Source organism: Polyodon spathula, chromosome 11, assembly GCF_017654505.1.
Source record: "Polyodon spathula isolate WHYD16114869_AA chromosome 11, ASM1765450v1, whole genome shotgun sequence".
Classification (NCBI taxonomy): Eukaryota; Metazoa; Chordata; class Actinopteri; order Acipenseriformes; family Polyodontidae; genus Polyodon; species Polyodon spathula.
Window position 1 is genome coordinate 31499243 of NC_054544.1, and position 13287 is coordinate 31512529.

The window sequence follows — 13287 nt, forward strand, 5'->3', positions numbered from 1 at the left end:
AGATGATCTGTTTGTGATTTTAGAGATTCACTTTGTCATATAAAAGACCAAGGGTTGTGTTTTGATTATGCATTTGTAAAAAATAAAAAAAAAAAATGTAAATGTGATAGAGAATGAATAAGCGGTTGTAGCACATAAGGCATTGTCAACATGAAGGGCTGGCGCTTTGGGTCCTATTTTAATACCATTAAGCAATACAAGTATATCCGGTGGATGTGGGCTGGAGTCATCCGTACTGAAATGAACCTTCTGTGTTTACATATATTAGGGTAATGCTTATAATATCAGCTAATGGCTAGAAATGAAGTCATCAGCATGGACAGACCCACCCCCTCTCATGTATTAGAAAGTGTTAAACTGGGGGCGGGTTTGTGAAGAATTAGCAGAGCTTTATTTCACGACGGGACCACATTATACAGACAGGCACCTGCTCTGTCATTGTGCACCAATCCTGTTTTGAAGGAGTTGGTCTAATTGCTGTGTATTTACATAGTAGTTACTTGGAAAATACATGTATGTTTCCCAAGTAACTACATGTGTATTTCAAGTTACTTATAAAATGTTTTAGCTAATTTGAAATATGCAGCTGTTAAGCGCTGAAAACAATTTAAAAGATCTAATTAAGCAAGTTATCAGGTCAATTAAGGGTCCAGTTATGTAGTTGAGATCTCATTTGGAATGAAAACCAGCAGACACAGTGGGTCCTCAGGACCAGTTTGGGAACCACTAACGCTAACCCGAACTGTAACCTTAACCCTTTCCTGATACAATTGTGTACTTACATATATCGTGCAAAAAGATTACAAGTACAAGTTATTAGCTGAAACTGTAAAATATTAGTAACTGTGAAAGATTTTTATACTGGCAATGCAGCATGGGAACTACAGTGCCTATAGAAAGTCTACACCCACTTGAACTTTTTTCACATTTTGTTGTGTCAGTGCCTCAGAGTTTCATGCATTTAAATGAGGATTTTTTTCCACTTATCTACACACCATACTCCACACTGTTAAGGGGAAAAAAAAGTTTTTATTGAGAAAAAAAATATATATTAAAAATACAAAACTGAAAGATCATAATTGGATAAGTCTCCACCCCCCTGAGTTAGTACTTGGTGGAAGCACCTTTGGCAGCAATTACAGCTATGAGTTTGTTGGGATAGGTCTCTACCAACTTTGCATTCCTAGATTTGGCAATATTTGTCTGTCAAGTTCCTTGGGAAGTGTTGATGGACAGCAATCTTCAAGTCATGCCGTTTTGTTCCTTAGCCACTCCAGTGTAGCTTTGGCTGTGTACTTTGGGTCGGTGTCATGCTGAAAGGTGAACTTCCATCCCAGTTTCAGCTTTCTTGCAGAGGGCAGCAGGTTTTCCTCAAGGACTTCTCTTCTTTGCTCCATTCATTTTCCCTGCTATCCTGACAAGTGCCCCAGTCCTTGCCGATGAGAAACATCCCCATAACATGATGCTGCCACCACCATGCTTCACAATAGGGATGGTGTTCTTTGGGTGATGTACTGTATTGGGTTTGTGCCAAACATAACGCTTTGCATTTAGGCCAAAAAGTTAAATTTTAGTTTTGTCAGACCACAAAAATTTTTGCCACATGGCTACAGAATCTCCTGAGTGTTTTTTTGCATACTTCAAACGGGATTCAAGGTGGGCTTTCTTGTGTAATAGCTACCTTCTTGCCACCCTACCATATAGGCCGGATTTGTGGAGTGCTTGGGATATTGTTGTCACATGCACACTTTGACCAGTCTTGGCCATAAAAGCCTGTAGCTCTTGCAAAGTTGCCATTGGCCTAGCCTCTCTGATCAGTCTCTCTTCTTGCTCGGTCATCTTGTTTGGAGGGACGGCCTGATCTAGGCAGGGTCTTGGTGGTGCCATACACCTTCCACTTCTTAATAATCGTCTTGACTATGCTCCAAGGGATATTCAAGGCCTTTGATATTTATTTAGACCCATCCCCTGATCTGTGCCTTTCAACAACTTTGTTCCGGAGCTCTTTTGAAAGTGCCTTGGTGCTCATGGTTGAGTCTTTGCTTTGAAATGCACTACCCAGCAGAGGGAACCTACAGAAACTGCTGAATTTATCCTGAAATTATGTGAATCTCTACAATTTAGCACAGGCCACTTAACTTGGTGTGTGATTTTGAAGGCGATTGGTTACACCTGAGATCATTTAGGATTGCTATTACAAGGGGGGGGTGAACACTTATCCAGCCAAGCTATTTCAATATTTTAATTAATTTTCTACAAATATTTTTTTCACTTGGAAGTTGTGGGGTAGGATGTGTAGATAAATGAAAAAGAAAACTATTTGAATGCATTTTAATTCCATGCTATAAGGCAACAAAAAGTGAAAATTTTGAAAGGGGGTGTAGACTTTCTATAGGAACTGTATAAGCTATTTTTGTTTTAGAAGTATTTGTACAGGGGTTTGCTTTGTTGTGTATTGTGACACCAATATGCAAGTAATACTATCCATACAGATTCATATGAGAAGTTTGAATGACGCTATGTAACATGAAAAGCTTGGCAAACTAGAAGCAAGAAAGAATTCATATCAGGATTTTTAAAAGCTCTGCCTAAACTGAACTGAAACTTGCAACAGTACCCAGACTCTTTTTTTAGAGTATACCTAAAGTATTTCTAGTAGAAAATCCCAAAACTACTTGAAACACATCATGTTTTTATTCTAACCTACTGGGTTCAATACCCTGCTCTGATAGGGCCACATACACAGAATAGTGTGTAGGTTTGTGACAGGGTCTTCTTCGGGTCACGCGTGTGGGTAGCCGCTGTTCAAGCACACAGAGTGACAGAGGTGGTGTTGAAACGCCAGCACAGGCGCGCAGGATTTATTACCAAAAACAGAAAACAAAAGTAAAATAAAGGCGGTCATGTGACGTTACCAGCAATGGTAATGCACAGAGGACAAATACAGCAAACTGTACAAAAAGTGCAAAATAAAACACAATACCCCAAACTATAACTCAAAAGGTGCCGTGAAAACGGCAGGCCTTGCAGCAGCCCCGATCACAGCGATCGCCATGCTTTTATACTGACGCTCCGCTGAGACACGCCCACCTGCCTGCTGGAACAGCTGATTGCTTTCAGCTGCTGCTCCATGCAGACGGGTAATCGTCCCCAGCGGAGCGCCACAGCAGCTAAACAATTAAATTAATATTAACAATTAACACAAAAACATACAATAAACACATATTTCATTGTGCAAGTCTTAAGCTTTGCCACATATCCTCCCGCTCAGAATGGAACCCATAGGGGTCCATTCGACCAAACAAAAAAACACAAGGGTGGGTCGGAGGGAACATTAGAGCCAGGCGCAACCTCCATACCCTCATACCAGACACCAGGCTCCAACGTTAGTATCGCTATAAACAATAAACATGCACACACATACAACCACTATCCACATACCAATAATTAACAACAATACACCCACAATTATTACCCCCTAAACCCAGTGTCCCTTCACGGGGCTCCTCTCCGGAGGATTGCCCTGCCTCCTTCTGAGACGATCCCCCACAAACGACAGGTCCTCCTTCGCTGACGCTCGGCAGGCAGTTCCTCCCGCTGGCGTCCGGGCAGGCAGTCTCTCCTCCTCCCTCGCCAGCTTCCAGGACCGGAACTCCTCCTTCTGCAGCTCTCGGGGACGGACCCTCCTCAGCCTCTCTGGCGTTCGGGCGGGATGTCTCGGCTCCTTCACAGTGCCTTTAAGGACAGCGGCTCCATCCCTCTCCTTCAGCAGCCCCTCAGGGTTACCTGCGGTCTGCCCTTGTCCCCCCCAAAAAATTTCAGGGGTTTGCTCCTCCTGTCTCTCTGTAGCCATCTAGCCTTGCTTCGGCAGGGTGCAGCGGAATCCATATGCGACAGGGTCTTCCTCGGGTCACGCGTGTGGGTAGCTGCTGTTCAAGCATACAGAGAGACAGAGGTGGTGTTGAAACGCCAGCACAGGCGCACAGGATTTATTACCAAAAACAGAAAACGAAAGTAAAATAAAGGCGGTCATGTGACGTTACCAGCGATGGTAACGCACAGAGGACAAATACAGCAAACTGTACAAAAAGTGCAAAATAAAACACAATATCCCAAACTATAACTCAAAAGGTGCCGTGAAAACGGCAGGCCTTGCAGCAGCCCAATCACAGCGATCGCCATGCTTTTATACTGACGCTCCGCTGAGACACGCCCACCTGCCTGCTGGAACAGCTGATTGCTTTCAGCTGCTGCTCCATGCAGACGGGTAATCGTCCCCAGTGGAGCGCCACAGCATCTAAACAATTAAATCAGTATTAACAATTAACACAAAAACATACAGTAAACTACATATTTCATTGTGCAAGGCTTACGCTTTGCCACAAGGTTACATTAACATTGTTTCAGAAAATAAAAGCATCTTTTTGTATCAAATAACCCATCCAAAAATTGTGTCATAAAAGGTTGTATTACAATAATATCTAGTGTCAATCTAAAAAGATACCTGCTCTTCAAACTAAAGAAAATGAAAAAAAGACAGGAATTGATAACTTGCTATTTTTGGATTTCTACGTTTATATACTTCCAATAAATATGATATGTTCTTTTTCATAATTATAAATGACTGTGGTGGAACGGCACCACACTGTAGACCATGCAATGTTAATAAGTGTACATAGAATGAATAACCTTGGATATTACAATTTTTTTTTCTGCACTGATCTGGGTTTTCATTAGATTTGTGTTTTTTTTTTTCTTTATTAGGATTACAGGGAGGATGGTATGGATTTGGGAAGCGATGCCTGCAGTCGTTCCAGCTCGGAATCCAACTCTAACAAAGTAACGCCATGTTCGGAGTACAACTCCTCTCCCAGCCTGGATTTGGCTACTCTGGAAGATTACGAGGAGGACGAGGACTATCAAGAGTACAAGAAGAAGGTAATTGAGGAGTGGGAAAGCGAATACGAGGACTACCCCGAGAACGAGGGCTACCCCAAAACCGTAAACAGCAGGAGTTTAGCAGAGGAGCTCCAAGATATCAAAAACCCCACTCCCCAGCTTCCCTGTGACACTGCCCCTGACGAACTGAAGCAAAATGGCAATGTTGTTCCAAGCTACCCAGGGCTGAAAGCAAACAAAACATCTCGAAAGCCCCAGCAGGCCTTGCGGGTAACAGGCAGCGGCGGGGGAGTCATATCCTGGAGACAGCTTGAGAGCTCAGGGACTTGCGCCACAGAGGAGCAGCAGCTGCCTACCATGGACTGGGAGGCCCTGGAGAAACATCTTGCTGGATTACAGTTTCGAGAACAGGAGGTGCGCAAACAAAACCAGAGCCATGGAAAACCCAACTACACCTCAGTGAGTGCTTCCATTAATACTGCTCCTGATCTCTTCATGATCCATCTCAAAAGCACCATTCCAGATATTTTTTATTGGTTGTTTTTTTGTTTTTGTTTTTTTTACTTTTGATGTCACCCTTTCATCTTCCCAATGTTTACATTTCAGTCCATTCGGTTTGTTATCAACTTTATCAAAAAGTCTTACCAAAATGCCTGTTAATGTACAGCAATAACCTTGTCTGTGGACGGCATAACATTTTAGTTGCCGTTTTAATTTTAGAATTGCCTTAGCAGCATTTGTTTTTCTAGACAGGTGTGGAAGGCTTGTTTTGTGGTACTCGGATTCAAAGAATAGCTCTGGGAGTTCTTGTAACATGATCTCATGCTGTCACAAACTGCTTGTATTAATGGTTAGGGAGATTCTCAACACACTGATGCACGTAACCATGTTAGGGATTAACAAGCATCTTCCATCATCCACTGAAGCAAAATGACATCTGCAATGAATTTATTGTTACTAGTTACAGTAACTGTGTACATTTTTGAGAACATGTGAACTGTACTGCTGTATCGAAAGTAAACACAATACATAAGCTAACGTACACCCTTTTAAGCAGAATGTACATCAATTTATTAATTGATGCAAAATTAGGAATGTGAACAAAGGTAAAAATCAGTTGAGTAAGAGGCCAGGTTTAGAAAATGGTGGCTTTGTTGAAACGGCTAAATATACCGGTAATTGAAATCTAATCACAAGGCTGCGGATGCATTATGAAGCTAACATGTTTATACTGCAGGTAATGGGATCAAGGGGATTCAAATAAAAATGATTGACCTTTTCTAAGGCAAATAATCTGGACCCAACTGTAACACTAGAGGGTACTATTGCAATGTATTAAATTATCATTTCCTTCTTCATACAATGGAAGTCACTGAAACAAACAGGTCCCTGTAGCCTTGATGTCTTAAGGTGTTCATTTTAATGCTAAAACTATTTTGTATTCAACTTACAATTGTTTTCAAACAGCAGTTAGCAGCATGAATGCTCATCTGTATAGACATACAGTAGACATGTTTTATTTAACTCTTTCAGCACTGAGTAACTTAAAGTATACCCCGAATAGTTTGTATCTTATTCTGAAAAATAAATATAAATATATAAACATATTCATATGTTAGAGGTATCTATCCTATATCTATACTCCCAGTGGGTGCCAGTTTTGAAGCTTTTAGTGGATGTGTCTGTCTTTGATCTGTATACATATGTTAAAATTTTAAATATAGTTTTAGATTAACAAAAAATCTGCTATGCTTGCCTAGGAAGTGTTTCCCTAACTCAATTCCCTAATAAATACATTATTACTCAATTATTATATATTTATGTAATGTTATAAAGTAAGGAATAATATCCACCCAACTGTGCACAATAAGTCTGTAATTCTGTGGAGGGTTTCTGTTGACATATACATTACGAGAGTGCTTGTTGTGTTAATGTACAGGTGATAGAGTTTGTTTCTAAAAGTTAAGGTAAGCAATGTTAACATACACGGGTCTCACACCACTACCATGTATAATAATAAGACTGTAAAACACTGACATTTATAGGAACATTATCGTTCACTGTGTATTATATTATAATCATTTTTATATTATATTGTAATATTACAAAGCTAGGTCGTTAAATGAAATTCATGTCAGCTGTGTGAAATATTAAAACACACAATTAATATCATACACTGTTTATTGATTCATACCAGATTTGTCTAAAAACCGTGTCATGTTTCTCAAAGAATAAAACTTGCATTTCGACAGCTCACCTTGCTGTTTATCAGCAGTGGTTGCTGTTTCACTGTGTGCAGAGACATTGCACACACATTGGGTTTGAACAGATCAAAGGTTAGGTGGCGTCATGCTTGAATCACTGCCGACTGATAAGACAGCAGGTATGCATTTGCTGATTGCAAGTTAAGTCCTGTTGCTTTGCTGGCAGTTACTTTGTATCCACACACAGACACACTTCAGGTACGAGGGCTTGCATTCTTGTGTGGATAGTTCAGTTTGCTCAACAATGGATTTTTCTTCAATTTAGGCGAAATGTTACCTTGACATCTCCACTCATTTCAGTGTGTGTTCCAAAAAGTCAGTGGATTTAAGCCTGTTTGGAAATAATGGTTTAAGCAACGAATGTAAGAACTTTTGTCACTGTTAAGTACTTGAATGAGCTGTTCCTAAAGATTTTGTGGGGATCTGGATATGGATGAACACAGATGGACTCTTCCCTTGGCTGATCGCTGGGTGAGTGTTACAGGGTGGTTTTTGAGGAGCTAAGTAATATGTCTTTGCCGTAAAACCAGACATCATTTCCCATTAAAGGAGTATTTATACAAAGAACTGCTTTACATTTAGGAGTGTTACTTGTTGTGATTGTTATAATTGGAACCGTGTTTGAAGTTCTCAGTATTTTCCCTGGAGTCCATTTGTTGTTGTATTCTCCCTATCTCACTAGGACTGTAGTATACTGAAAATGTCTTTGTAATTTGTTTGTAGGTAAAGAGTATAAGGACTTTTAGAGCCGACTGCAAAAGAAGATTTTACACCATACAGCTGTAACGTGCACTGTGATAGAGTTCAAAGTGCCACAAAGTCAACATTTGTTTTTCATGCAAAGTTTAGGGCCATAGTTTCACATGTTGCATGTTCTGTAATGCTCATTAATTATGTTAGTTTAATGACTTATCCTAAAGACATTTCGTTGGGCTAAATAATGGTGAAGCCCTAAACATATTCTGCAACATGTAATGTATGCATACTGTCAGCAAGAACATGTTTTGTTTCTAAACTAAACAATCCATCATATATAGGCAGTGCTCTTTTTTTCCACTGATACACAAAAATAGATCAGAAATAGGTTTGAAAAAAATAAAACTGCAATTTGAGCAATAAAACAAGTTTTCCAGATCATGCTCTATCATCATTTCTAAAAAAGATACAGAACTAGAAATGTTTTAGATCCCTTGAGATTTAAGGAATGACATTTAGGATTTCAACTCAGTTTTAGATATGATCCAGATAATTATCCATGAATCGTGGTTGTGTGGAAAGCAATTACACTGCTTCACCGCTGGTTTTATGTTATTTATTTGTGAATATTAATCCTGCTTCCTGTCTTAGCATGGGTGAATATACAAACTTGGCATCTCTGGAATTTGTAAGCAGCCTGTGGTAAACACTTGCTTCCTTCCTAGACTGCAGGGCGTTCCCTGAATTGGGAATTATTTTGCTGTTGGCTACAGGGCCATGGCTAGTTCACACAGGAGGAGAAAAAGACTTAAGAGTGTCACATGACTGCGAAACAGTTAACTTCTTTTTACAATTAACCTCTTTTTTGGGGATAGTAAAATAGAGGACAAATCCCAGTGTAATTTTTCTCTGATGGTAACTCAATACAAATAGTGGCTGCAGGTCAATGCTTCCAAGACAGTGTGAGTATCTCTTGTTTGCAGCAGACCATGGAGGTTCCAATATACAGGCCAGTTGACTTGACTGTAGCAGTTACTGCTTTATCTGCACCTGAAAATTAGAATAGGATTGAAGGACTGGAATGTAAAGTATTTAGGGATCTAATTACATTGTTCTGCCTATCAAATAAATCCTTGTTTACTAGTACAGTTATTCCTCAAGCATTACACAGCCTCCTGAGCAGTAAGCCCTGCCTGCTGTGTGGTTCTGTTAGCATATGAAACCTTAGGTTTCGACTGGTCCCTCCCCCTAGGTAGGCTGACCAGTTCTCTATTTGTTATGCATACAATGTGTTCTGAATGTCTGCTTGGAACACTCTAGCCCAAAGCATCCCTTTTCCTTGGCAGCTTGGAAATGGGTGGCAGTAAAAGGAATTTAAATTTAAGAGGTCTTGAAGATTTTCCAGTTCTATTTTTCTTTTTCAGATTTATTTTATTTAACCAGGATAGAACCCTTAAGATATAAAACTCATTTTTCAACAGGGTCCTGGCAAGAGAAAGTGGCTAGAGATAACAGCATAAAATCAATGGCAAATCATTCAAACAGGACAAAAACACTTAAAACAAGCTTAAACGTAGTAATAAAAAATAAAAGCATAAACAAAATCAATTTTCTGTCACATAGTAAAACAAATAAAATCAAAACAAATGTAAACAAATCATAATTTATGTCATCCACAAAATGCTCTGTTTAAATATTATGATTAATGATCTATTCCGTTATTACATATTTTTGTATAAAAAGTTTTTCTATGTGCCTGGAAGTATTGTTTTTTTTTTCCTGTCTTGTTTTTGCATTGAGAAAGAAAAGATCTTAAAATGTTATTAAAAATGTACATTTTACAAAAGCAATTGGTGCTGTCATGCTTTTGCTGAGCGCAGCATTCAGTAAAATTAATTTATGGGACCTTAGCAATTGCAGCAGCTAAGAGAAAAAACGAAAGTTTATATCCATTTATCTTTCTCGTCAAATCAGCTTTTTTTTTGTAAAATATGGAATGCTTATGAAATGTGTGTAGTGGTTTCTGCAGAAAATCATTTTCTGTTTTAATTTAATGTAGTCATCGCCAGTGGTTTTTACCCCGGTTTTCTCACCGCTGCAGCCCCCCCCGCCAACTCGAGAAACAGAGGCTGAAACACACATCCCCCGAAACGTGTTTCTGCCAATCCATCATTTTTCGCACTGCGGATCCACAGCGAAGCCACCAGACCTATAGTGCCAGCCTAATCCCTCCCTACCCAATTGTGCGCCGCCCCCTAGGAACAGGGAAAAAGGGAAAAAGGGACTTTTTCAACCTGAAAAAAGAAACAAGGACCAGGGGTCACAAATGGAGTTTAGAAAAAGGGGCATTCAGAACAGAAAATAGGAGACACTTTTTTACACAGAGAATTGTGAGGGTCTGGAATCAACTCCCCAGTAATGTTGTTGAAGCTGACACCCTGGGATCCTTCAAGAAGCTGCTTGATGAGATTTTGGGATCAATAAGCTACTAACAATTTTTCAATGATATTTGCAGAGCTACTTTCTGATTTTTTTATTTATTTTTTGTCTCCACTTCCTCTCTTGCTTCATCTTGTCCAAATGAACTTTATTTTTGTAGTGTTTTAACCCCCAGCCCACTTTTGCATTCAGTCAGTAGGTCATTAGCTCCGCTCTCTGCTGAGAGAAGACAAGCAGATTATTTGTGGTCAAGTCAGACCCTTTGCTTGGTTTATTTACTGAATGTACATATACTGTAGGAAACCTTTGTATTTAGAGGTCTGTAGACACAAATAAGATGATAAATAACCTTCAGTCTCTCACACATATCTGTGCTTTTACCAAAATGTAGTATTTGTTTCTAGGGATCATAGTCAAGTATTGACAGTATTGTCTATCAGAATTGTCTATAAAGTGTAGTGGCAGTTTTACTATAAATCTTCAAGACAGCTATTCTTGGGGTAGTACAGAGTACCCATTTTAACTGTCTTCTGATTTAAGGTATTTGAATATTGTTACATCAGGACATGTGAATCCTCAATTCTGATTGGTTAACTAGTGGCCATGCAGCTGGATGATTTGAGTATAGTTATGGGCAAGTGCTAATGTTGTCAAAATGGGAGATATACCACAAGCACTTCTGTAAGGGTCAAAAGGCTTTGCTTCTCAGACTGCTTATATTGCACCTGTGCAGTTCCTATGCCTAATGAGTCTGTTGGTTTAAACCTTTATGGGTGACCTTGTATGTTCTTACCAGTGGATTTTATTATTAAAAATAATGCAAAACAGGGATGCAAAAAAGGGATGCATCCAAGAGAAGAAAAACATGTAGCATGGCTATAGAAGTGATTTCTATTCAGTCCTATTTGACTTATTAAAAATTCTACAAGGCTGCTGCTTGCTGCTGTGATTCATGATTTTCACAATGGGGATTAGGGGGTGTGAGGGTCTTATTCTTTGCTAAGGATAAGTTGGAACATCACGTAGACTCCTACATTAGTCTACCAAATCACAATTGAATGCACTACAGCAACAGTATGATGAACCTCCATAGCAACCATGTATTAGGCATATAGGGAAACTGTGATTAATGATACTTTGAAATATGAAATGTGGCAAGTTTAATTAGGCTGGTGATTAATCCTTGACTAGAGAAGAAACGGATGCTGTTCTTCTGTATAGGCTGAAAAGCCTGTGTGTAGTAGCAAGCATTCTCACACTTCCCCATCCAACAGTCCACATGATAGTCCTTAACTGACAGACTGTGGGGTGGTTGGGCACGAAACCCAAAGGGCTGAGGACCCTCAGCAATCCACAGGGCATTGCCCTCTATTTAAGGATCAACAAAAAGGTCATAAACACTGCTTTAAACCATATTATAATGCCCAGTAAAAGTTACAAGTGATGTAAGACCTTATAAAAAAGGAGTGATCTTTCTTCTCCTTGCTGTGGTATACAACATAGATTGAAGGTCCAGTTCTGTTGTTAAATGAATATTATCAAATCCAAGAAAATGGATCAGGATACAAACTCATAAAGTCAGAAAAAAACAACATATGTATCCAAATTAACATGTATTTATACTAAGGTAATACAAAAATGACTACAAAATATTTAGAAGTGAGTAGTTTTTCGAGATTTACAATTATACTGTATTTACAGTATAATCGTAAATCTCGAAAAACTCGTAAGTCTCGAAAAACTACTCACTTCTAAATCTTTTGTAGTCATTTTTGTATCACTTTAGTATAAATACACTTACTAGCCAGGAACAAAAAAAAAAAAAAAAGAAATTGTTACATGGTGTAATAATAATAATAATAATAATAATAATAATAATAATAATAATAATAATAATAATGAGCGTTCAATCAATAATACATATTAAATGTTAGTTAAACATCAGAATGTACATCAAGCCAAAATTACTAAAGTTTAAAGTCAGTGCAGTTCTCTCACCTGTTTGCATGTGCAACAGAGACGAAATGTAATTCTTTGAAGCAGGAATCACTTTTGTACTGTAGATAACCAGGAATTACTGCATGTTTTGTTTTTTAACAAACTTGTAATGTTTATGTGGTACAAAGATGAAGGAAATTGAGAGGGAAATACTCAAATTTAACAAATCTACAATAAATCTTGTTGTAAAGTGCTTGCACCTTTTACAACAGCATTTGCCCGGACTGAATTCCCTGAAGGAGCCCTTGCATGGCTTTGATCTTGAGAGCAGACTGTTGTTCATTTGCCTACACAAGAATCAGCCTGAAAAGTCATTTAATACTCAAAACAAAAGAATAATTATTTGATCACACTTTTTCAAATAGCCTTGCAGCCTGTAGCTAAAGTGTACGTTAGAACATGACAAATGCCCACACAGCTAGGAATTATACAGGACAGGCACTCCTGATTATTATTACCTGTCACAGTCACTCCAGTGGGAGGATGGACAATTGCATTCATTGTAAAATACAATGCAAGCTACCGTTGCTATTGAGATGAGACCCACCCCTGTGCACAGACACATAAGAATCCAAGCCACTCATAACACTCTCAGCTTGGGGTTGTCAACCAACTTATACTGGGAGGAGGATATTTCCATCATCGCTAATAAACAGCAAGCTTATAGCTGCTACTTGGCCTGGGATCCTCATGCACTGTGTGCGTCCGCACCACTAAGGGGGTACAGAGTGGTGCAGTGTAAGGAGAAGGGGCTGGAGGGGAGGTTGGCTTCAACTAGGGGTTGAAACCCAATTTGGCAGAGGCCTTGAAGAAATGTTACTTGCTGTTCTGGGGGGACACATAAAAGGATAGCTATGTAAACAATGACTGCATTTCCTAAATATATTTTCCAAATAAAACTTCATAAACAATGGTGTGCATTTTTTTTAAAGCTTGAAGAAATGAGGAAGTAAAAAAACTACATTTTGTATAATTTGTGCTCTCTTACATT

General features: G+C 39.0%; 1 protein-coding gene across 4 annotated transcripts in view; it reads left to right on the forward strand.

The window, feature by feature from the left end:
* The window catches only part of LOC121323075 (schwannomin-interacting protein 1-like), a 163218-nt gene that overhangs the window by 115324 nt on the left and 34607 nt on the right, over positions 1-13287 (forward strand). For 3 of the 4 annotated variants that reach the window (XM_041263808.1, XM_041263809.1, XM_041263810.1), the window contains one exon: positions 4765-5358. In XM_041263808.1, the coding sequence (XP_041119742.1) occupies positions 4765-5358 (594 nt within the window). Of the gene's footprint in view, positions 1-4764; positions 5359-7436; positions 7635-13287 lie in introns of those variants that run through there. The other variant, XM_041263812.1, reaches the window with a different exon arrangement.